This window comes from Podarcis vaucheri (genome assembly GCF_965113315.1).
Source record: "Podarcis vaucheri genome assembly, chromosome: 4".
Classification (NCBI taxonomy): Eukaryota; Metazoa; Chordata; class Lepidosauria; order Squamata; family Lacertidae; genus Podarcis; species Podarcis vaucheri.
In genome coordinates this window covers 109,669,135-109,693,584 of record NC_138762.1, presented here as the reverse complement: position 1 = coordinate 109,693,584, position 24,450 = coordinate 109,669,135, and the positions used below count along the sequence as shown (strand labels likewise).

The window sequence follows — 24,450 nt, the reverse complement described above, 5'->3', positions numbered from 1 at the left end:
GAGAAATGAAGAGCAAAGCAAGAAACCAAAACCAAAAGAATCTCTGCTTTGAGGGTAAAACTGCTCACTTTAGAGAGGCAAAATCATCCACAGAAGCTAGCACAAAGAGTCAGCAACAGAGTAGTTTCAGCAAGTGGTTTAAATTAATTACCAGTAGTTGGATGTTAAGGGATGTGGGTGGCACTGTGGGTTAAACCACAGATCCTAGGACTGGCCGATCAGAAGGTCGGCGGTTCGAATCCCCACAACAGGGTGAGCTCCCGTTGCTCGGTCCCAGCTCCTGCCAACCTAGCAGTTCAAAAGCATGTGAAAGTGCAAGTAGATAAATAGGTACTGCTCTGGCAGGATGATAAACGTCGTTTCCGCGCTGCTCTGGTTCGCCAGAAGCGGCTTAGTCATGCTGGCCACATGATCTGGAAGCTGTATGCCGGCTCTCTAAGCAGCAGTAATGCAAATTAACATCTTCTATAAGAACTAAGCTTGCTGTACTGCCTGTTCACTTGCTTAATGTTTTCTACTGACAAAGTGCAAATAATACTACTTTTCTTGTCAATGTACAACCTGTGTACAATGAAATTAACTGAGCCTCCCTCCCCCTCCAACTCAATCTCATTGCATTCTGTGTGCCTGTCACACAACACACCAACCCCGAAAGTCAGTTGCACTATATTATTTTCCATTCAGCAGCCTAACAGCCCACGGATAGAAATTGTTTTTTAGCCTGTTGGTACAACAGATTATATTTCTATGTCTCCTGCCCAAGGCTAGAAGATTAAAGAGGTGCTGGCCGGGGTGTGAATCGTCCCTGAGAACTTTCCTCGCTCTCCTAAGGCAACAATCTCTTGCGATGTTATCTAGGGGGATCAGGGGACAGCCCATGATATCATGTGCTGTGTTCACCACCCTCTGTAAAGACTTTCTGTCCATGGCTGTCAAGCCAACGTACCACACTGTGATACAAAGCTTCTGGACTGCAGATCAAAAGGCTTCCTTCCAAGCAGGCCTAAAAAGAAGAGGCATTCGGGAGTGTCAGCCACCTTGCCGTGAGCCACCATTTAAGCTCCAAGCAGAAAGAATGACTAGAAGGGCATGCCTGCTGCCGCTTTGAGGAGGAATTCAGCCGGGCCCAGAGAGGGAACAGCAGCTTCCCTGTGCAGGAAGACGTGAAACACTGCAGTGCTTCAGCTCTTACAGGGAGAGTAATGAGGACAGGAGAGACCAGGGGCCTGGAGGAAGGAAAGCGGCTGGGCAGGTGGATGACTGTGCATTCATGAGACTCAAATTCCTCTATTCAAGGGCACTGGGCTGGCCCTGCAGGTCTTCCCATTGCCCAGGGCCAACTTTCTTCTTCTCGGTGCTAGTGAGAAGCAGTGGCAGGGGCAGTGCTGAGGCTGGGGTGGTAGCCAATGGCAACCTGGAATAGAAATGTAAGAAAGTTTCTTTTAAAATAAATAAATAAAACTGATTAAAAAAGAGATGGAGTGCTAACAATGCTTTGTGGTTTAGGTGGACTGTTCTTATAGTATTTGTCTTTGCAGCTCTGACACCCATTTTATGGAACACTCTCCCCAGAGAAGCTCGCCCAGAACCTACATTATGAACTTTTTGAAACCCAGTGAAGACCTGCTATACTTTCCAATGCTGTTAAACAACTATGGCTCTATTGCTGTTTAGGCTTTGAACTGTTTTTCACCCTTGGCTGGATTTTATGCTACTGTGATTGATTTAGCTTTGTATGTAGTAAGATTTTTGTTCTTTTAAGTTGTGAACTTCTCAGATGACAGTTGATTAGGAGATATTTATGCAATGACATATAAATGCCAAAAACAGATAAAATATTACTTTTCACATCTATACCCTGCACCACCTGCAAGCTCAGGGCAATTGATGTGAGGCTATCCTATTTCCTCCTTGCAACACCTCTGGGTTTGGCCAAATTATTGATCTGCCAAAAACCCCTAATGAGCTTCATGTCTGGGTGACCAGTTGAATCCAAGTTTTCTAAGTCCAGCCCATCACACTTCTGCAGTGTCATTCAAAACAAGGGGAAAAGTTGCAGTGATACAATTAGAGTGCAGAAGGTCATGATCAAGCCTGCCCAATCTAAGCACCTATGATGGCTAATAACAGGATTGATGTGTGACTTTTCGCCATACAGTACTTTCAGCGGTAAAGGTACTATTAATTAAAATAATATAAACTCTGCAATACAATGCTGATTCAGGCTGGAAGCTAAGGGACTGTACTGATTCCAGATGCACCTTGTCACCTTAAGCTCAAAAGTGTTTTGCTGAATCAGACCACGGTCTACATGATCCAGGATTCTTTCCCAGCATCCAGGCAACCAGCAGGCAGCAAATATTTCACTGGAAGCCTCCTTGTGGCCCACAAGCTGTCTCCACATTGGCTCACTATGATTTGTTTGTTTTGGGTTTTGATTACACATAAAGTCTCAAATTCTAAGCAGTGCCAGTTGAAACAGCATTATTTTTATTTGATGGTTTAGTACTTGTTTGATATGTTATCTATGAACATTTATTATAATCTTTAGTTTTATATTTTAACCTGTCTAAAAGTTATGGATGCAGATTTGAAAAGATGTAATATCCAAGCAAACAAATCTAGGAGTTACGATGGAGCTCAATGAAACATCGACCCAGTGAACAGCAGCTGTGAAAAAAGCATACTGTGTGAAGGATCATTAGGAAAGTTGTCAACATTATTATGTCTTAATACAAATATATGGTGCAGCCGCACTTTGAATGCCATGCACAATTCTCATCATTTCATTCTTGCATTTCAAAGGGAATTCTATACACCTGGAAAATGCAAAGAAGGGCAACTCCTCTCCTGTTGAAATAATTGCTTCATTATTTGGATGCAGCTGTATTATGCGAGTTGATTATAGATTATACATCTCCAAAATAGTTCTAGGAGTAATATTGTATTACACATTCAATAAAGTAGTTCAGACCTCTGTAGTTCATACTGACTGCATGAAATTTAAATGACATCTTGCAATTGACATGAAGGTAAAAGACTTAATTGGTTATCTGATCAAAAATAAATTATTTGAGTATTTCCTGCAATTTTTTTTTTTTGAATCACACAAAAACATTGAATGGTGGGTTCCTTTGATTCTTAAACATTTTGATGCTATCAGCTTTTTCTTTTTGTGTGTGGTGGAGAGTTACTGCTTTTATTATTATATATTTTTACAAGAAGGGCCATAGAGCACTACCTAGAAATTACAAACTCATTATTTTACAAATGGCCTCATCATGGGACTGAAACTGCCTTGGTCGCACTGGTTGATGATCTCCGGCAGGCTAGGGACAAAGGTGAGAGCTGTTTCCTAGTTCTGCTGGATCTCTCAGCAGCGTTTGATACCATCGACCATAACATCCTTCTGGACCGTCTTGAGGGGCTGGGAGCTGGGGGCACTGTCATACAGTGGTTCCGCTCCTTCCTCCTGGGCCGTGTTCAGAAAGTGGTGGTGGGGGATGAGTGTTCAGACCCCTGGGCCCTCACTTGTGGGGTGCCTCAGGGTTCTGTCCTCTCCCCCATGCTTTTCAACATCTACATGAAGCCGCTGGGAGAGATCATCAGGGGATTTGGGCTGGGTGTTCATCAGTATACGGATGATACCCAGCTCTACCTCTCTTTCAAATCAGAACCAGTGAAGGCAGTGAAGGTCCTGTGTGAGTGCCTGGAGGCGGTTGGATGGCGGCTAACAGATTGAGGTTGAATCCTGACAAGACAGAAGTACTGTTTTTGGGGGACAGGAGGCGAGCAGGTGTGGAGGATTCCCTGAATGGGGTAACTGTGCCCCTGAAGGACCAGGTGCGCAGCCTGGGAGTCATTTTGGACTCACAGCTGTCCATGGAGGCACAGGTCAAATCTGTATCCAGGGCAGCTGTTTACCAGCTCCATCTGGTACGCAGGCTGAGACCCTATCTGCCTGCGGACTGCCTTGCCAGAGTGGTGCATGCTCTGGTTATCTCCCGCTTGGATTACTGCAATGCGCTCTACGTGGGGCTACCTTTGAAGGTGACCCGGAAACTACAACTAATCCAGAACGCGTCAGCTAGACTGGTGACTGGGAGCGGCCGCAGAGACCACATAACACCGGTCTTGAAAGACCTACATTGGCTCCCAGTACGTTTCCGAGCACAATTCAAAGTGTTGGTGCTGACCTTTAAAGCCCTAAACGGCCTTGGTCCAGTATATCTGAAGGAGCATCTCCACCCCCATCGTTCTACCTGGACACTGAGGTCCAGCACCGAGGGCCTTCTGGCGGTTCCCTCCCTGTGAGAAGCCAAGTTACAGGGAACCAGGCAGAGGGCCTTCTCGGTAGTGGCGCCCGCCCTGTGGAACGCCCTCCCACCAGATGTCAAAGAGAACAACAACTACCAGGCTTTTAGAAGACATCTGAAGGCAGTCCTGTTTCGGGAAGCTTTTAATGTTTGATGTATTATAGTATTTTAATATTCTTTTGGAAGCCGCCCAGAGTGGCTGGGGAAGCCCAGCCAGATGGGCGGGGTATAAATAATAAATAATAATAATAATAATAATTATTATTATTATTATAAATGTCATTGCTTAACTGTAGGCTAAATATTTGCTTCTTAAAATAGAAGTTTGGGTGCGCCAAAGTAATATTACCCCAGATGAGCAAGCAAGTTTTAGAGCCAAGGTTTTAGGTAGCATGTTCATCTTGGCATATCTAACTAATAATAAATATTGCAAGAAAAGCACAAATATTATGTATACCACCACTGTAGATCTGAAACGTTTTTTCTACTCAGGTAGAATGTTTTGTTTAGAAATGTAAAGAAATGAAGGGAATATTTTTTCGTATGTAGTGGACATGTAAAAAGGGAAAATAATATTGGGAAATGAGTTAAAAAATGTTTAAAATAACTTTCCCCAAAAACTGGAGTCATTTTTGTTTGGAATAATTCAAACGCAAGTCCCTAAGTTTCAACAAAATTTATTTATGTATGCAACAATTGTTAGACCAAAAATGGAAAGTGAGGGAGGTCCCAAGTGAAGATGGTAGAATATGCAGAGCTTGCAGGTTTAACATGTAGGATAAGAGAGCAAGAAGAACATATATTCAAAGAAAAGTGGAAAACATCTATTGAGTATATGGAAAATAACTGTACACAACTGAAAATGCTGGTAGCATTAAGATAAAGTCAACTGTGTAATTATTGTTTGAGTGATGTAAAGGTGAACTGACTGAAATGGTTACAGCAAAATATGCAGGAATGAAAGATAAATAAAATGAACCAAGGAAAGAGGAGGGAAGTCATGGGATATCTAAAAGTATGTAAAATGTTGACTTTAAGAGGTAAAACTGAAGATTTAATAAAAATTATTACTTAAAAAAGACTTTTAATTAACATTGGAGAGGACCTTTGTTGAATTGGACTTTGTTGTGACATTATAGAAAGATCTTGGCCATGGGAAAAGGGCTATGTTGGGTTATATGGCATTATATTAAGTGCTCTGTTTTAATTCCAGTTCAGCTCATTATGAAGAGCAAGGCCTCAGCACTAAAGGCCTGTAATGCTGAAGCAACCTGTACCTGCTTATCTCCAGTAATGCTGCCGCATCTGTTGTTTTTGACACCATTTAAGGGGCCCATAAAGTGCATTGGTTTCTGAAGCTATGTTGCTTCTAGTTTGTTACTGCAATGAGTGGTAGCTTTTGGAAATTACATTGCTTTATGCTTCTTTCAATGTCTCAAAAAGACACATATTTAAGTTTGGTACATGATAACATTTTTTAAAAATAATCAGTTAAGGAGACTTCCGGGGTGACACCATCGGCAATGGCGGACTCCCTCTGAACTGGAGGGACTAGCTCTGCGTGAAACGGGTCTTTTCCGCTACGGCGAAGCGGGGACCCTGCTAAAAATCACAGGCGGATGAAGCCTGTGACCATGGGACTCGGCGGGCACCCTTAGCCCCCCTACTCGCAAAGGAACCCACTAACGGGCTCCGAAGTGAAGAGGGGGAAGTGGCGCGGTGCTGTGAGTCAACTGCTATTTCCGTGGAGCGAAGCCGCACAGCCGTTGCCGGAGAGCGCTGCCTTTTTCCTGAGACAATTTGGCTTCTAAAATAAGCACCCGTGAGTACTTAAACTTTGAAAAATCGGACTTTAAATAAGGACTTGCGAGCAGAAAGGAATTGGACTTAAAAATTTACTTTAATTTGGTACTGAAACGGGAAGGTCTAAACAGGAAGTCAGCCTTCCGTTTCTTTGTAGACAGAATAAAGCAAAGACAACGTAAACTAGAGCTCAGAAAATCGCTTCTAAAGGATTGGCTTTCATCATTTAAAATTGTTGAACCCCCCTTCGGCAGCAGGAGAAGGGAGATCTCTTCTTTTTTTTGGATTCTTTAAACCTGCAGAAGTGAGTTTAAAGTAAAGTAACTTTCCACCGTCCTGATCCTGGAGCGGGGTGTCAGGACTGACGTTTGAAGCTCATTGACCAGAGACAAACGTTTTTGACAGATAGTTAAAGGAAGAGAAACATAGTGATTCCATTGTTTCCTTTCGCACTTTAAAAGGAACAAATATTGACAAAATATCTCAAAAAGGATACTTTGTTGCAAGAACAAAGACGCTCTCCCCCTAGAGGGAGACTGTGAAACTGTAACTAATTCCAGGGAGCTTGCAGCTGTCTCAGATTACAATCGTGGGGATGGACTTGTGATCTTGTAGGACAATGCATTCAGAGGCTCTGTTGTGTGCTCTCTGTAAAACAAGTGCCCTACTGGAACAGTTAAGTGAGAAGATGGATTTGATGACTAATGCGGCCAGAATTTTTGAACAGGCAGTGGGAAACTATGTGGAGCCCGCCCAGGAATTAGATCAGGAGTATGTCCTGACAGAGCAAATGAGAGAAGAGGATGTTGCTGAATCTTGGGCGCCAGAGATGGAGGGAGCTGCGGCCTTGCAGGAACAAGAGCTTTTGGATTTGACAAATGAACTTGGAAAAAGCCAGATTTGGAAAGATAAAGTTTGGATTGGTTTGGAAATGGGGGGTTGGATAGACCCCCCCTATGCAGGGATGTTTTGACTTTCCGAGTCTGGCAATGGGCCGTGAGATGTTTGGAGCTGTGGGGGCTCTCAATTTTGGAGGGATTCTGAAACATCTTCTTAAATACCACATGGAGTTGAGTCTGGACTATGGAAAAGGGGCTGATTTGTTGAAAAGGGTCAAAAACATCACCAAGCTGGAGTTCCCACGAGTGAAAGGAGAATATGAAGAAGAGCTGCGGAAGGGACATGGAAGAGATTTAAGGGCCTCGGATATAAGGTTACCAGGTTAATGCGCTAGATCGATGGGATAAAAAGGACTGACAAAACCCGGGACCAGGAGGAAGGGACGCTGGATGAAGATTGGATTGTTTTTATTTCTCTTTTTATTATCAGGATTGTTTTATAAAATTGATGAATATTAGAAAAATGTTGGAACGAAATTACTTGGCTCTTGCAAAAATGTTTAAAGAATTAGGTAAGAATATTATGGTTGTGAGAAGTCGGTAAAAATAAGATTTAAGTTTTAAGTTTTTAAGGTTTTCTATAAGATAAGATGAAAATAGATTAAGGTAATGTAATGACAGAATACTATGAAATATGGAAAGGATTTGCTGCATAATTATTAACCAGGATACAAAAAAAGGGAAGAGGAGGAGGTCAAAGAAAGAAGGTAATGAGAGTTGAGGATTTGAGAATGATGGATTTATTTTTGTTTGTTTGCGGTGTATTTTTGTTTTTTTGAATTTGTATTGTTTGATGTGGTTTGTTTTTTCTTTGTTTTTTCTTTTTTTCTTTGTTTTTTCTTTGTAATTTCAAAAATTTTCAATAAATATATTATTAATAAATAAATAAATAATCAGTTAAAAGGGCAAGTAATCAATTAAAAGATCTGTCAGTTATGTGATACAATTTAATTTCCTATTATTAAATACATTAATCAATTATCTCATGCAGGTGATAGTTTCAGGCTACTAACAGTTTATATAGATGGTGTGCATAAATGATCTATAGCAATGCCATCAGTGGTACTTAATGTTCCATTCATGAATGAACTGCTATTTATGAACGAACTGTTAAATGATACTTGACAATGAACGTTCTTGTGCTGGAGTTCTGACTCAAAATGCATTTTCATGGAAATAAAGCCCACTGATTTCAAAATCCCTCTTCATATACTCTAAACTTGCATAGGCGACGCTTGCTGGGTGCTGAGATACCAGAACCATGTAGGGTCAGGCTGACTGGGTGGGAAAGACACACAAAATCATTGGTTCAATAGTAGAGAATTTGGCAAATTAGTGGGAAACTCTCATAGAATTGACCCCAGTAAGTTGCAGTGGGTGTGGTTTCACTGTAATGGCCTCATGGGCCAAATAGGGAATCCTGATTAGGCCCACAGGCTGGAGGCCTCATTGATGGTGCAAATTTTCTCCTGTTCCAAACCTAGTACATGGATTTTTTTTCTCCCACTGACTTTAATGGGAGATATATTTTTTCAAAAAAAATGATATAATAAAATAATTAAACATAAATAAATATGCTTTTGAGAAGTGTAAGGGGGTTTGTACCCCTGCCTGCAGGGGTGCATTGAGATTTGCAGCAGTGCATTTGTTGCTGGCTGTGCAACTGAGACTGAGAGATTGGCAGCACAGAGGTCTTGCATTGCATATTGTGTGCAAAGGTATGTGCTGGTGACATATCCCTGTCACTATGAATTCACTGTCTCCCTTCATGTATGAGTGGCAATGTGGGTATCATCACCAGCAGTCACTGATTGTTGGGCACTACTGTAATGTCTCTGCCAATTTAATTGTGTGTGTTTTCCCCTCCTGGCGATGGCAGCTTGTATTCCAGTGTGGGGTCGTGGTTAATATTGTTGGACTAGGACCTGGGAAGCCAAGGCTCTAACCCCCCCTCAGCCATGAAGCTCCCTGGGTGACCTTGGGCCAGTCCCTGCCTCTCAGCCTAACCTATCTTGCAGGACTGTTGTTGTGAGGATAAAATGGGGAGCAATGGAAAACAGGTAAGTCACTATGAGCTCCCTGGGGGAAAGGTGGGATACAATGAATTAAATGAAATATCCACTGTGCCAGGGTTAGGCAGAGCAGCAGCAACAGCCCTGCTACTACTGTAACATTATGCTGGCTTAATTTACCCTGGCCAGCTTCTTCGGCATAGGACCATGTTCCCTTAGGCTTTGTTCAAAACCTTACATTTTGCAAGCTCCACTGAATTCAACAGGACTTAGTTTTGAGTAGATATGGTTGGAATTGCACTGATAATCTAGGTTTTGGTTTACTGTGGTCCCTCAAAACTGCTTTGCTAGAGTAGATTCTCCAGGGTTAGCACTCTAGGATTCAGCTCCTTTAGACGCTATTTACTTAACTAGAACTTAGCTCCTGAAACATAAGGCTTTTGCTGTGTGGATGATGGATGGTACGAATACATGCTTTGATTATAACTGTTTCTAAATTGTTTCTTTAGCCATCCGTCAAATATCATTTTTTGAAACTATTAAAATCTTAAACAAAAAAGCCAAAGATCCCCTCCATCCCCACTGAATCCTTTCCTCCCAGCAGTCACGGACTGTGGCCTCATTGCCTCCCAAACCTTCCACTTTCTTGGCGCAGTGATGGAAAAAGCGGACTAGGGAGTCTGAGAGAGAGCGGGTCCAGCAGCCTGGAGGAAGGGTCTTCTGCACCCAATTTCAGCCCCATCTTTGGACCGTGTTATATTATCAGCACATTCACGCTGCAGGACCACAAGCCACTTTCCCCTCTCTTTTTAAGAACGGTGGGGTGCACAGTGCAGGACTAAATTTATTCATGGAGTTATTTTATTATTAGTAGTACTAGTATTATTATTATCATTTCTATACTGCCCTTCCCCCGAGGATCACGGGCAGCTTACAGTATAAAAGCAGAAAAAGACATTACCTGGAAACAAAATAAACAATAACACGCCGCCCCCCCCCCCTTCAGCCAAAGGCTAACTGAGCGTCCGGTGGGGCCCCTTTCCCTTCCGCAGAGTCCCGGGCTGCGCTGCCTGGCTCTGCCCGCCCCCCAAGCGCCTCCCCGACACCAGAGCTCGGGGAAGACCCGGCCCGCTCGCCGGAAAGGCCCGCCTCCGACCCGGAAGCGGAAGCGCGGAGCTGGGGGCGCCGGAGACTCCCCGACTTCCGGCAGCGTGAGGGTCGGCGAAGCGGCGCTCCGGGAGGGGCGGGCGGGAGGGGGGAGGGGGCCTGCCGTTCTTCCTTTTCCCTCCCCCGGCTTCGTGTGCTCCCCCTCGGGTGCCTGTGCGCCTGCGCGGCGGGGCCTCCCCGCGGGGGGCGGAGAGGAGGAGGAGGAGGAGGCGCCATGGCCGAGAGAGGCGCCTCGGCGCTCCCGGAGGCCGGCTGGTGAGTGGGGCGGCGGCGGCGGCGGGGGGGGGGAGGAGGGCAGCCCCCCAGCGACTTCCCGCCCCTCTTGGCGGCTCCCCTGCCTGACGCGGCCTCCCGGGCATCAGCCTTTCCCCGCAGGCCGCACCGCTGTTGGTTCATTCATTCAGTTCTCCCTTGAAGGCGCCCGTGTGTCGGGGGAAGGCCGAGAGACGGGCTGGTGGCGAAGGTGGGGATATCGCGCCCCCCTGCGCGCCCGGCGGGGTTGGCGAGGAAATGCGGGGTTTCTGCCTCTCGGGTTTCGACGGCGGGGGTCGCAAGGGCAGCACCGCTTTGCACCTGGGCTGCTTTTCGGAAGTTTGCAGAACTTGGGTTAGGGTTGCCTTGTCGTCAGCTCACCGTCCAAAAATATTCTTATCAGCCGTTTGTCGCCTCCTGTATTGAATTTCCTATACTTTATTTTAGCATACCTGACAACTGTGTATGGCAGATCAGTAGTGCAAACTCCTATACTATAGATGTAGCGACTAAGAAAAGAGATTTGCTTAAGTTCACCTGATGAGTCAAAGTTTGAAGTTGAAGTTTGAGGCGTTTCTATCATGTCAGTCTTTTAACTGCTGTCCCAGCTTTTGAACCTAGGTTTCTGTTACTCCTCACGCAGTACACTCTTTCACCTAAAGATTTGTTGTCAGCTTGTGAAGATTAGGCCAGAAATGATTAAACTAGCTGCTGTGCAATTGGAAATCAAGGTGGCACGATTTAAAGGTTTTTGCATTTGTGCTTGCATTTTTTTTAGTCCTTTCTGTGGAAATCTGTCCTCGCCCTTTACTTTTCATCAGATATATGTGCTGAGGTTAGCTTGACAGTTAAGAGATTAATGAAAGTACACTTGAAGAACCTTGCAAGGTATATTTCATTTGTTGTTGTTCAGTGCTATATTTATAACTAATAATTACATTGCTTGCAGTATATGTACTGTTGAAATAAACCATTTTCTACTTTAGCAGCTTTGGTAAAGAAAGCTGAATAATGTAAAATGCCGAATACTAAAGTATTCTAGAAAACCTAATATTTTAAAGTAGTACTTGGGCCTAACCACGAGGTTGACAGCTTTGGTTGACAAGTTCACAACAGTATGAAAACATATTTGGTCACTGATGTGAAGCAATGTTGCTAATTATTTGAAGTGAGGGAGGTGATAGGCAAACTCTTCACCCACTCACTTCCTGCCCGCCAGGAGTTCAGGGACAAGTAGAATAGACAAAGAAAAAGTGATCATACTAGAGTGAAAATTTAGAAATTCTTTGTATTGCTTTTAAGTTTACCTTCAGTACTTCTTCATTAGATATATACTCTAAAATAATTTTGTAAGCTGCAGTGAAAGCATGATGTACCTGGCAGGCATGTGGCCAGCAACGTGTTTATTTAACTTGTATTGATGCACAAAACATATTCCCTGTTAATTTTATGTATTGTATAACTATACCAATTTCCCCCCAGTAGCCAAATGTGTAAAATAATATGACTTAAGCATTTAAAGCTTTGTTTGAAAATTTATTTTTTATTGGAGAAGACCCCTTACATTGGTTGACTTTTGATAGAGAATCAGGGGCTGATATACACTTTTGAAATGAGTTGCATCCAAAATCATGTTCAGTGAAGTTCAGCTAGCATTGGGTGAAGAGGATTGAGAGGCAGACTTCACCAGGTCTTCCCGCTTCAAGATTTGGAGGTTTGAGATAACATCTGACACGAGTGGCTGCATGGGGGATGAAGGAGTCATTTTAAAAAGCCTCCCTCTCCCTCTTCCACCAGTGGGAAGCTTTTGTTGGACCTCAGTGCCTTCCAGGAGTGGAAGGAGCCCTTCCATTCACAACAATCTGGCTCCCACCAGGATGCTGTGCATTAGCATCCTAGATGGAAGGCACCTGAAGGATAATCTAGTCCAGCCCCCAGAAATCTCAGGTGGCCCGTATGAGGATCGAACCCATAACCTTGGCATTATCAGCACCACGCTGACAGCTTCTAAAACTTGTTAATGTATGGGTGCCTGAAAAGCTTTCACAGTGCTAGAGCAGTGTATGGTCATATTTAACAGATGTATATGGCAACTTGTTTTTGGATACATAGAATTACACTGGTGTATGTGAACACTGGAATTCAGTACAATTTGCCTGGATTCTCTCACCTAAGATACCTACAGCCAACCTTTTTAGAACTAAAAAGGACACTCAGTGTGAGGACACGCAGTGTAAATATGATGACTTAAAATGTTGATTGTAAAAGATTGCTTTAGTTTCTTCTTGTTTGTGTGTGAAAACCCCAATAAAAAAGAACTAAAATATTCACCCGATGAAGTTAAACGACAGATTAACAGAGCCAGAGTGATACCCAGAGAAAATTTGCTGCAAGACAGATCCCAAAAAAGAAAATAACAGAACACCACTAGTAATCACATACAGCTCCCATGTTAAAACAGTACAACGCATCATCAGAGATTTACAACCTCTCCTAGACAATGACAGTTCTCTTTCACAAGCTCTGGGAGGAAAACCTTTCATTGCCTACAGACAACCACCCAATCCTAAACAACTCCTCACCCACAATAATACAACAACCAGACTTAACATGGACACTGGTACCAGAGCCTGCAATAAACCCAGATGCCAACTTTGCTGCCACATACACCCGGACAACACCATTACTGGCCCCAACAACATCAAACATACCATCTCAGGACTATTTAATTGCTCATCTTCTAACATTGTGTATGCCATCAAATGCCAACAGTGCCCTTCAGCTCTCTATATTGTACAAACAGGCCAAACCCTACGCCAAAGGATAAATGGACATAAATCTGATATCAGGAATCACAAGACAGAGAAACCAGTAGGAGAACACTTCAGTCTCCCAGGACATTCTATACAAGATCTCATAGTAGCTGTCTTATTACAAAAGAATTTCAGAAATAGACAGGAAAGAGAAGTTGCTGAATTGCACCTTATTACCAAACTTAAAACCATGGAGAGACCTGGTCTGAATAGAGACATTGGATTCTTATCTCATTATACATGATAAAGCTGTTTTTAGCCATCTCACCCCTTGCTTTTTCCTGTAGGACCAATTGCAGTCATTAACAGTCGTCAACAGGTTTACCACATCTATTAGCCAATCACCCATTCCCACCACCCTTCTGAGTAATACCCCTCCCCACCCTCTCACTATATATAAGGGTCTGTTGACTTCTGTTTCAGTGTATCTGAAGAAGTGTGCATGCACACAAAAGCTCATACCAATAACTAACTTAGTTGGTCTCTAAGGAGCTACCGGAAGGAAGTTTATTTTATTTTATTTATGAAGTTTTAATGTATTTTTAATCTTTTGTTGGAAGCCGCCCAGAGTGGCTGGGGAAACCCAGCCAGATGGATGGGGTATAAATAAATTATTATTATTATTTGCTTATTGCTTGCTGAGATTGTTTACAGTCATGGGAAAAAGAAAGTGCAGTCTCTTTGAATTCTGTGGTTTTACATATGAAGATATAATAACAACCAATTGTTCCTTAGCATGTCTTAAAATTAGGTAAATACACTGAGTGTGTATACTCAGTGTGTTGTAGCTGTGAAAAAGGCAAATCTCATGCTGGGGATTTTAAAGAAAGGAATTGAAAATAAAACCACCCGTTTCCTAACCCCATTATACACACCTATGGTGCGGCTTCATTTGGAATACTGCATACAGTTGTGGTCACCTCCCCTCAAAAAGAATATTGTATAACCGGTTCAGAAAAGGGCAACCAAAATAATCATGGGGATGGAGCGACTCCTCTATGAGGAAAGGTTGCAGTGTTCAGAACTTTTAGTTTAGAGAAAGGGGGAATAAGAGGTATCATGATAGAAGTTTATAAAATTATGTCTGGCATGGAGAAAGTGGCTGGAGAATTTTTTCTCTCATAACGTTAGAACTTTGGGACATTCAAAGAAGCTGAACATTGGAAGATTCAAGAAAGTCATTCTTCATGCAACACATAATCCAGTGGTTTCCAACCTTTTTGAGCCCATGGCTCCCTTGACTGACTGCAATCTTTGTGCGGCACCCCTGTGGGGCTCAGGAGCCCAGTTATGTCAACCCTTGCCTGTAGCTCCGCACCCTTTTTCAAACAGCCTCCCTTGTGGAGTGTTCCCCCAGCCTCCTCTCGCCTCTTTTTGGGAGTCCTCCAGGCAGCCGCTGCCACCACCCCTGGTCTCTGAGCCACCCGCCCAAAAGAGGTGCCTCATACAGGGGCCTCGGAAGAGGATGTCCCCAGCCTTAGCAGCCCAACAGAGACTGGCTGAAAGTGAACGTGAGGCCACCACCTTACTCACCTTGAGTGGCAGCAGCAGGCGCCGCTGGGCCTGCATGGCAGAAAAGCACCCCTTCAGTGCTGGACACTCAGCTCCCAGACAGGCACTGCACGCAGCAAGCACAAGAAAGGCCAGCACGGCGCCTGTCTGCCTGCCTGTCCGGCCTCCCACTTGTCTGTCCATTCCCAACAGCAAGGGCTGGCAGGCTGGCTGGGCTCCCTCACCCACTTGCTTGCTTCCTCCGAGGCTGCCTCAGCTGCTGGCAACCAGCACCCCCTGGCCAGCCCCAGAGCCAGGGCTGCTGCAACAAACAGCCATGCAAGCCTTTGGGAGGCAGAGATGCAAGAGGGCATCAGAGGAGGGAGGGAAGGAAGGAAAGAGAGATGGAGGCCAGTGTTGCCCACGGCACACCTGACCAGCATTCAGGGCACCCCAGGGTGCCATGGAACACTGGTTGATAACCAACGCCCTATTCTATTTAACATCTACATGAAACTCTTTAATAAAATAATTATTAGAAAAAACATGGCTTAAATGATACTACTCTGGGCATAAATGCAAGTGAACATATCTCTTTTGAACCTTTGGCACAATTTTCTTGATTGCTACTTACTGGAGTGTAATCATGTGATTTCAACAAGATTCTTTTTTTTTTGTAGCAGTAAACTAAATTTAGTTATGCTTCTGATTCAGGATCCGAAATAAAATTATGTAGGCTTTGAGATAAATGAGAGATTATGTCTTTCTGTTTAAGGAAGGACTAACACATTTAAGACCTTAAGTGAGAAGAGCTGTCTCTCATTACGTTAGTCTATATTAATTGCTTATTCACATGCACCCGCTCCCCCAGCCAACTCACTGCATAGTTTCAAATAATAGTTTTGAAATCTGATGTGCATAACTGGGGGGTGGGGAGAGAAAGAAGGGCACACAGTCAACTCAAAGTACAGTGGTACCTCGGGTTAAGAACTTTATTCGTTCCAGAGGTCTGTTCTTAACCTGAAACTGTTCTTAACCTGAAGCACCACTTTAGCTAATGGGGCCTCCTGCTGCCGCCGCACTGCCAGAGCACAATTTCTGTTCTCATCCTGAAGCAAAGTTCTTAACCCGAGGTACTATTTTTGGGTTAGCGGAGTCTGTAACCTGAAGCGTATGTAGACTGAAGTGTATGTAACCCGAGGTACCACTGTACACAAAGGTTGTGAGCATCCAGTGCATCTCTTGCATAAACCACAACGTAAATAGAACAATGTTCCTTGTTGTAATTGTGCTCTAAAAGGTCAATTTTAGCAACTTTCCTGTTTTAATTTATATACTGCTTAATGCCAAACTAGGTTTCTAAGTGGTTTACAAAATATAGAAAACCAGGTTACGAAAACATTAATATATAAACACCTATAAATAAAATGAGCAATAAGACAATACCAGTAAAACAATATATCAAGTACAGGAGATTTTGGTTGTGAGATCAAGCGAATGTCTTTGTCAGAAACATCTTCAAAAGCCAACAGAACGCATTTCGAGAGGGGCTTTTGTGTCTCTGAGCAGGCAGTGCTTTGCACAACAGCAGTGCAACCAGTGGTTGGTGTATTCATTGTGTTCTTATGATATTGTAAGCTGCCTTTGTAAGATGTTAAGCCCCAAAAGTAAAATGTGCTATATTTTATATTTTTGTTTTATACAAATGCATTATTCTAACACCCAAGTATTCCCTGGTTCCCCTATTCCTTTTTGACCTGATGGAAGTCTCATAGAACATGCATTTATGTGCTGTTCTTGCCACACATAATAGTCTAGTTCAGGGGTTGGCAAGGCTTTCCAGGCATGGGCCGGATCACTCCCACAGAGATCCTCTGTGGGCCGGCGCAGCGCGATGCCAGAAATAGCTTCTGTGCATGCCCAGACACCAAAAATCGTGCCTGCGCAGAAGCGATTTCCGGTGTCTGGGCATGTGCAGATGTGATTTCCGGTGTCTGGGCATGCGCAGACGTGATTTCCGGTGTCCGGGCATGCGCAGAAACAATTTCTGGAGCTGCGGAAGAGAGTCCCTGTGCCATGCTGCACCAGTTTAGCACAGCTCAGTTTGGGGGTGGCTCTTGGGCCGGTTAAACAGCCTCTGTGGGCCTCTTCTGGCCCATGGGCCTTAGGTTGCCCACCCCTGGCTCTAGTTAATGCTGGTGAGTGTATAGGAAACTATTGTGTCAAGTAGGTTTGGGTGTTTTGTGGATAATGTGTTAAGACAATTAGGCTGTAATTGTAGGTGCCTGTTCTTGGGAGTAAGTCCCACAGAATTCAGTGAAGCTTATTGTTGAGTTGGCCTGCATGCTTTTGCTCTGCATAAATCATAGACTTTCTGAAATGCAATCGAAAATACATATTCTAGCTGCACTCTTCTGCTCAAACATGCAACTCCATAAAACTAGTGTTAAATTTAAAACTATTTATTTATACTTGGACATTCTCCCCCAAATTTAAAACACTCGTTTATTTTTTAAGGAACAAGGACTTGACATGCAGCAATAGTTCCACCAAGTGGTGATTCCATAGTTGTACATTGTGATGTTTCCTAGACAAGAAAATTCTGTTTGCTTTGTTTAAGTATAATTTGCTTCCAGGTTGAAAGTAAGATGTAAGCACAGCATATTGTATGTTATTATTATTTACTAAACAGTATATTACAGTATTTCAGTGACTTTCTCAATTACATCATTCCATATTTTAGTGTTGGTCCAGTTCCTACTTCAAAACATTAACAAAAATACTATTGAGTAGCATTATGAATTATTGTTGCAAGTATTATTATTACTATTATTATTATTATTATTATTATTATTATTATTATTATTATTATTATTATTATTTTCTTTCATTGGTGCACACTGCTTTGAGGTGTGTGTTTTTTAAAACAACAAAGATTACATTGGTTTGGATTTTGCTTTAGAAAGCAGGATGGTTCAGCTTATGTTGCTTTGCTTCAACTTGGGTCCAAATCAGAGCTTGGCTTCAGAAAAGCCAAGGCTTGGTAATACTTTTTTCACCGTGTGTGTGTATCTCCTTAAAATCTTTATTGAAGGTCCTGCTCTAAGTTCCCCAGCAGATGAAGTGAGATAGGTGACATCTAAGGAGGGCTATCTTGGTGACAGCAATTTATGAAGTAGATTCAGGCAAGAGGCTTACCTGGCACCATCTTTATAGTTTTTTCAGCATCAGATAAATACTTTTTTTCCACATTAAAAGAGTTAGAACCTCAGATTAAACAGACAAGTTGTTTAATCTGAGGTTCTCAAAATTATGATTCATCCTTATTGTGTATCTGCCAGAAATAAATCTTCATAGTCCTTTCATTGTTTTGTATCATATTTTTAATATTTACTTTCATTCTTTGTTTTTAGTGCACTTCCCTGCACTAAAGTTGTTTAACTTTATAAATATAATAAATAAATATTTTTGTAGGTAGAGGATGTACTTAGCTCTGATCTAAAGCTGGTAAGCCTGCTCAAGTTGTGACCAACTAAGCCAAACACTGCTCAACTCCCATGTGCTAAAGCCTGCCAGATACTTAGCAACCCCTTGCTTCGGCAGTGGCAGGCAGCAAAATCAAGTTTTTTACTCCTTTGTGTAGCTGTTAAATGTCTAGTGGCTATATAACTGATAGCTTGATGTATAGAAGGAAGTTATTGCATGCGTGTATACCAAACTTCAAAATAACAAGCCATGTTCTGATTGTCTTCTGAGCCTACTTAATGGTTAAAAGGGTGTGTGTGTGGCAGGGAATTCAATAGAGTGGTGAAGATAGCTTTGGGGGAAATGCAATTCTTTTTACAGCTACTGGTTTGGATGTAGTGTTACTCTTAGAGTGCGCTCCTGAATGATCTTCTGCAAGCAGAGCTTGAATTCAGCGCCTTTTAAATTTAGCACTATAGTACAGTGGTACCTCAGGTTACATACGCTTCAGGTTACAGACTCCACTAACCCAAAAATAGTACCTGAGGTTAAGCACTTTGCTTCAGGATGAGAACAGAAATTGTGCTCCAGCGGCGTGGCGGCAGCGGGAGGCCCCATTAGCTAAAGTGGTGCTTCAGGTTAAGAACACTTTCAGGTTAAGAACAGACCTCTGGAACGAATTAAGTACTTAACCCGAGGTACCACTGTAGTTATAAGCCCTGCTGGGATTGGCTCCGCTCCAGAGTTTCTGAGTTAAATTGATCCCCACCCAAAGCACAGCATGCATTTGGGATTGAATCCCTTCCCTGTTTTCAGCAGGAATATTTGCATCTGTGACTTGGTGCAAGCTGAGACTGTAAAAATTAAAAATAATCCAGAGTGCGCTTCTACTTCTTCCCTTGAGCCAAGTCCCCTGATGTGTGGCTCTTGGAGGGTTGGCTGGATCCATTTCCTCACCTGTCATTTAGTGTAACGTGTGAATGTAGAAAACAAATTTCCTATCAGGCTTCAGCTTTATTTTTTTATTTTTTATTATCTCTGACTAAGTTGCATGAAAATGTTTCTTTTTCAATAAAGGCATGGTTTAAAAACAAACAATGGTGTTTGTGAACCCGATAGGTTCATGTTTGCATGGACAAGTAATGGGTGGTATCCAAAAGTTAGGACCATTAATTTCAGTACATCTACAGTGAGTAAGACTTAATTGTGCAGCACCCAATGTTTCCTGCCCAGCTGCAGCCCTTCATGACATGGAGGGTCTCCTGATTTTTAAGGAGTGTCTTTTCCGGAAGTTCAAGAGACTGGACTGAAAACCCCTGCTACATCAGTAGAATTTTATGCATGGCTGTTTGGTCTTTACCATTATCGTAATGGTGATCCACCATATTGTTTCCCCTTCAAAACAGGAAAATGGGGTGGGGGGTTGAAAATAAGTATTTGGGAATATTGTATATGGAACGGCAAGGGTATTGTTGAGGCATCAGAATTTGCTGAGGAACACCTTCAGTAAATAATATTTTGATAACCTGGCAAAAAAGGTAAAAGCATCAACCTTGCATTACAAAACATAATCAAGTTCATATTAATTGAGGGTGTTGCTCTTGAATATCTTGGAACAATCAGGTCAAAGTTACAACTAAGCTGTTTTGAAAGCAAAGGAATTAGCTTCAGCTGCTACAATGCTTGGTTGAATTACTTAGAAAATAAGAATGGCTTTCTTATTTCAGGACAATGTCCAGCATAATGAGCCACATTTAGTGAGGTCTATGTGCTTGTCTATGCCTATGTGTCTATGTGTGTGGCGCTGTGGGTTAAACCACAGAGCCTAGGACTTGCCGATCAGAAGGTCGGTGGTTTTGAATCCCCACGACGGGGTGAGCTCCTGTTGCTCGGTCCCAGCTCCTGCCAACCTAGCAGTTCGAAAGCACGTCAAAGTGCAAGTAGACAAATAGGTACTGCTCCAGCAGGAAGGTAAACGGCGTTTCCGTGCGCTGCTCTGGTTCGCCAGAAGCAGCTTAGTCATGCTGGCCACATGACCTGGAAGCTGTCTGCGGACAAACGCCGGCTCCCTTGGCCAATAAAGCGAGATGAGCGCCGCAACCCCAGAGTCGGGCACGACTGGACCTAATGGTCAGGGGTCCCTTTACCTTTACTTTACCTATGTGCTTGTGCAACAGGACTTTGTTCCTTTACTCCCTCATTCAGCACCTCCCCAGGCCATTAAACTCTGTTTCATAGAGTCCCATAAGCCTCCAGAGCAGATCTTTGGAGGTCACTTGTGGGGCTCATGGGAGGGAGAGAGGTCACATTGCTACACTGGCTCTCACCCAAGGCTTCTATCGGTGACCAACTAGTCATTCCATAAAAGCTCACAAGCAAACTAGGAGGACAAGAGTTCTTCTCCTTTGTTCTCCTCATCATCTGGTATTTTGGAGACTTACTGTGCAACAGTTTAACATCCCAGAATTGCTTCAGTGAAATTGTAACTTGCTGTACAACTTAAAATGCATTAAAAATGTTTTCATGGATAGATTAAGGATTTGGGATGTTTTCATTTGAGATATCCGTATACCAAATCAACATTTTTCATTTCTTTTAATAGGTACCTGTCAGATGAAGGAATTGAAGCCTGCACAAATTCATCGGACAAAGTCAACATAAACGACATTATTCTGATTGCACTTAATGTAGGTAGCATATGTGAACTTTCATAATTGTCTTGTTAATTGTCACTTACTGTAATCATTAGCTTATGGGTTGGCTGATATAATACAAAATGAAATACCATAGCTCTTAAAGGTGCTATTGTTGTAAAATAATTACTAGAAAACCCCAAAATAGATTAGAATAGTATTATACAAATTAAAGTTTTGCCTAGTAATTATTTAGGGTGGGTGACTTGAGTTGTTGTCTTAAAGGGAATAAAATAGACCCATCACAATAACAATTGCTAGATTTAATTTCCATTCTGAGTTATGGAAATACAGTTTTGCAATTTTGTTTTTACTTGCTGGGTTTAAAGAACAGGTTTCCATCTGTAATAGAAGTTGATTGAAGCCGTTTTATGTATATATTCTACCTTGTTTTTATGTTTTGGTCTTAAGTATGTTGGATAAATTAAGTTAGAAATACTATTTCTGTTATAGAAGTATAGGCATTCTTTAGTCTATTACCTGGGGATTTAACTGGAGGCAGTTTCTTCTGCCATAATATTGTTAAATAAAAAACAATAGTGATATGGTTCATTCTTTGAAATCACTATTTCTCCTGCTTCTTCCCAAAGGGAACAAGGTAGAACTATCGGTGTTGACTGCATCCGTGTTATATAAGCATTTTTTAGTTAGTGCTTCATACAATTCTCTTCGTATTTCTTAAGAATAATTCTGTATAGTATATCAATTACTAACTTTATGTGTTCTCTGAAAATTTAACTGTGGCCTTCTGTTCATGCTTCTATACTAGGCAAGCAATAGTTTTTCTGTTTTTTGCCTTTATTTAAAATTACCTCTTCAGCACAGCAAATTTTTTTATACCAACAAAAATTGTGCTAGTGTACTGTATTGTCTCCGTTGAATATTCAGGTAATAGACTAAGCATATGTTATCATTAACCAGCAGATAGTCAGAATCTATGAGCAGACATCTAAGGAAACAGAATGGAAGACTAAAGACCCTGTCATGCCTTCTCTCTTTCTCTCCTTAGAATTATAGTCTTTTATAGTATCTGAAGAAGTGTGCATGCACATGAAAGCTTATACCAAGAACAAACTTAGTTGGTCTCTAAGGTGCTACTGGACAATTTTTTTATATATATTTAGTCTTTCATAGTGTTCATTATATTCCCTTTGGGTTTCCTCACCCATATTTTGCTGGTGCGTCTCATACATCTTGCAAATCTGTTCTAGAGGGATAGCATAAGGAGCTGCAGTCAGCAGGAAAATAGTCTGGCACCCATGTACACAACTCCTTTGTCATTTCTGCTTCCTTTCAGGATGCTTTAGATTTCATCCAATAATACCACCTACATGATCCCACAGGAGTTTTTGCAGCCATGCATACTAGAAACTTGCTTAATACAGTGGATGAACAAAATATAGTTATGTAAATAACTAATGAAGGTTATGTAAATCCTAATTGTAAAGGGTGTGCAGGTAAAGAACCAACATTTAAACCACAGAGATTTAATGATTTTTATTTTTAAAAACGAGCGGTGTCTCTGGCATTGGGTCAGCTATTGGAACAATACAGTGGTGCCTCGCAAGACGAAATTAATTCGTTCCGCAAGTTTTTTCTTCTTGCGAGTTTTTTGTCTTGCGAAGCACGGTTTCCCATAGGAATGCATTGAAAATCAATTAATGCGTTCCTATGGAAACCGCTTGCCAGGCTGGCGGTGCGGAGAAGGGCTTTTCTCCCCACCGCAAGCCTTCAGGACAGGTACGGGAACAGAGGGGAAGGGGCGCAGCGCTTCTCCTCTGTTCCCGGGGCTTGCGGTGGGAGGAGGGTTTTTCCTCCCCACCGCCAACATTCAGAACAGCATTCTGAATGTTGGCGGTGGGAAGGAAAACCCTCCTCCCACCGCAAGTCTTCAGGACAGCCATCCGAAGGCTGGCGCGGGGAGAAGGGCTTTTCTCCCCACCGCCAGCCTTCGGAGGAGCCTTCCGAAGGCTGGCGCGGGGAGAAGGGCTTTTCTCCCCACCGCCAGCCTTCGGAGGAGCCTTCCGAAGGCTGGCGCGGGGAGAAGGGCTTTCCGCCCCACCGCCAGCCTTCGGAGGAGGTCCGAGGACAGTGGGGAAGACGCGCTGCTCTTCCCCGCTGTCCCGGAGATTTCCCTATGGGCTTTCGTCTTGCGAAGGAAGCCCATAGGGAAATTCGTTTTGCGAAGCGCCTCTAAAACGGAAAACCGTTTCATCTAGCGGGTTTTCCGTCTTGCGAGGCGTTCGTCTTGTGGGGCACCACTGTACTATAAATGTTTAGTTCAAAGTTAAAACAAAAATTTGAAGCATAAATCATTTAATTCTATTGTGCATCTGCTTGTATATAGGAAGAAAATGTAATCTGAGTGTTGCAGTGTCTTGGGTAGTAATATTCATTTTTTAAAAATACTGTATACTTCCTTTTAAAAGTGAACATCTCAATGTGCTTTACGCAATAAAAACATAAAACAATTAAATAGTGCGTATGTGTGTGTATAAAACAATTAACTAAAAAAAACCATTCTAAATAAAAATAAAAATTTCAGTAACAGCTAGCTAAAGGATATGACATACAAAACCTGCTTCAAGTAAATGTAGACTAAAACAGCTGGATCTTAGAAACCATTAGGAAATGTGGAGGGAACCAAGCATACATAGCTGCTAGAGGTCTGAGCTGTAATTTCTGTAAAAAGGCAACAAGTTTTTTATAACATTATTTTACTCTTCTTAAGTAGGGATTATTCCTTTTTAAAGATTTGCATTAAGTTGCATAAAAGATTATTTTGTTTAAGAGCTATGTATGAGAATCATGAGCTTGATAATATTTACTTTGTTCATGGGTATGTATATTTACCAGTATGCGTGACTGTGAAATACTGTTATTACTTCTTGCTATAAATTATTTCTTATGTATTGTTACTTTCTTTCTGGTATCTATTTTGGAAAACAGTACTCAAACTTAATTTCTGTTTTGACTTCAGACAGATTTAAGAGCTATTGGGAAGAAGTTCCTTCCAAGTGACATCAATGGCGGAAAGGTGGAAAAGGTAAAATTGCTGGCTTTTGCAGTACTTGTGTTCATACAGTACTTGTATTCCTGCAGTTTTTCCAGCTGAACTTGTCTCTCTTCTTCTCCCTTCTCCATTTATTGGGCATCATCCCTCAGGGGCTACTGGTGTCAGGTGATTAACAGGTGGGTTGTCAAAAGTCTCTTGCAAGGTTTTCTCAGGTGCCTGGGAGCCAGCTGATTGTCAGGTGCTTGGGAACAGAGCTAGCTTTTAGGCACTTGGAGAGCACTGTGCAAGCCCTGGGCACCAGGATGACAGTGCTGCATGCTGCATGGATCAGCTGTGTGACCTAGTTCCTTTATCTAGTGATCTAGGGAACTTGGTGGCACAGCTAAACCAGCAAGGTGAGCTCACTCGCTATCAGCTGGGTAGTAACTTTATCCCTGCTGTGATTGAGTTGTCCAATCCAGCCACTTCTCTACCCGCCCCACACCTGACGTCACATATGTTGTCACATGCGGGCAGGTGGGGG

General features: G+C 42.6%; 1 protein-coding gene across 5 annotated transcripts in view; it reads left to right on the top strand.

Annotated features, from left to right (window-relative positions):
• Positions 1-10,360: 10,360 nt before the first annotated feature.
• TDRD3 (tudor domain containing 3) overlaps positions 10,361-24,450 on the top strand; it is a 65,029-nt gene continuing 50,939 nt past the window's right edge. Inside the window, exons 1-3 of one of the 5 annotated variants that reach the window (XM_082221420.1) lie at positions 10,361-10,452; positions 20,821-20,905; positions 23,892-23,957. In XM_082221420.1, the coding sequence (XP_082077546.1) occupies positions 10,412-10,452; positions 20,821-20,905; positions 23,892-23,957 (192 nt within the window). In that variant the 5' untranslated portion in view covers positions 10,361-10,411. Of the gene's footprint in view, positions 10,453-11,317; positions 11,338-20,820; positions 20,910-23,891; positions 23,958-24,450 lie in introns of those variants that run through there. The other 4 variants (XM_082221421.1, XM_082221423.1, XM_082221422.1 and 1 more) reach the window with 4 other exon arrangements.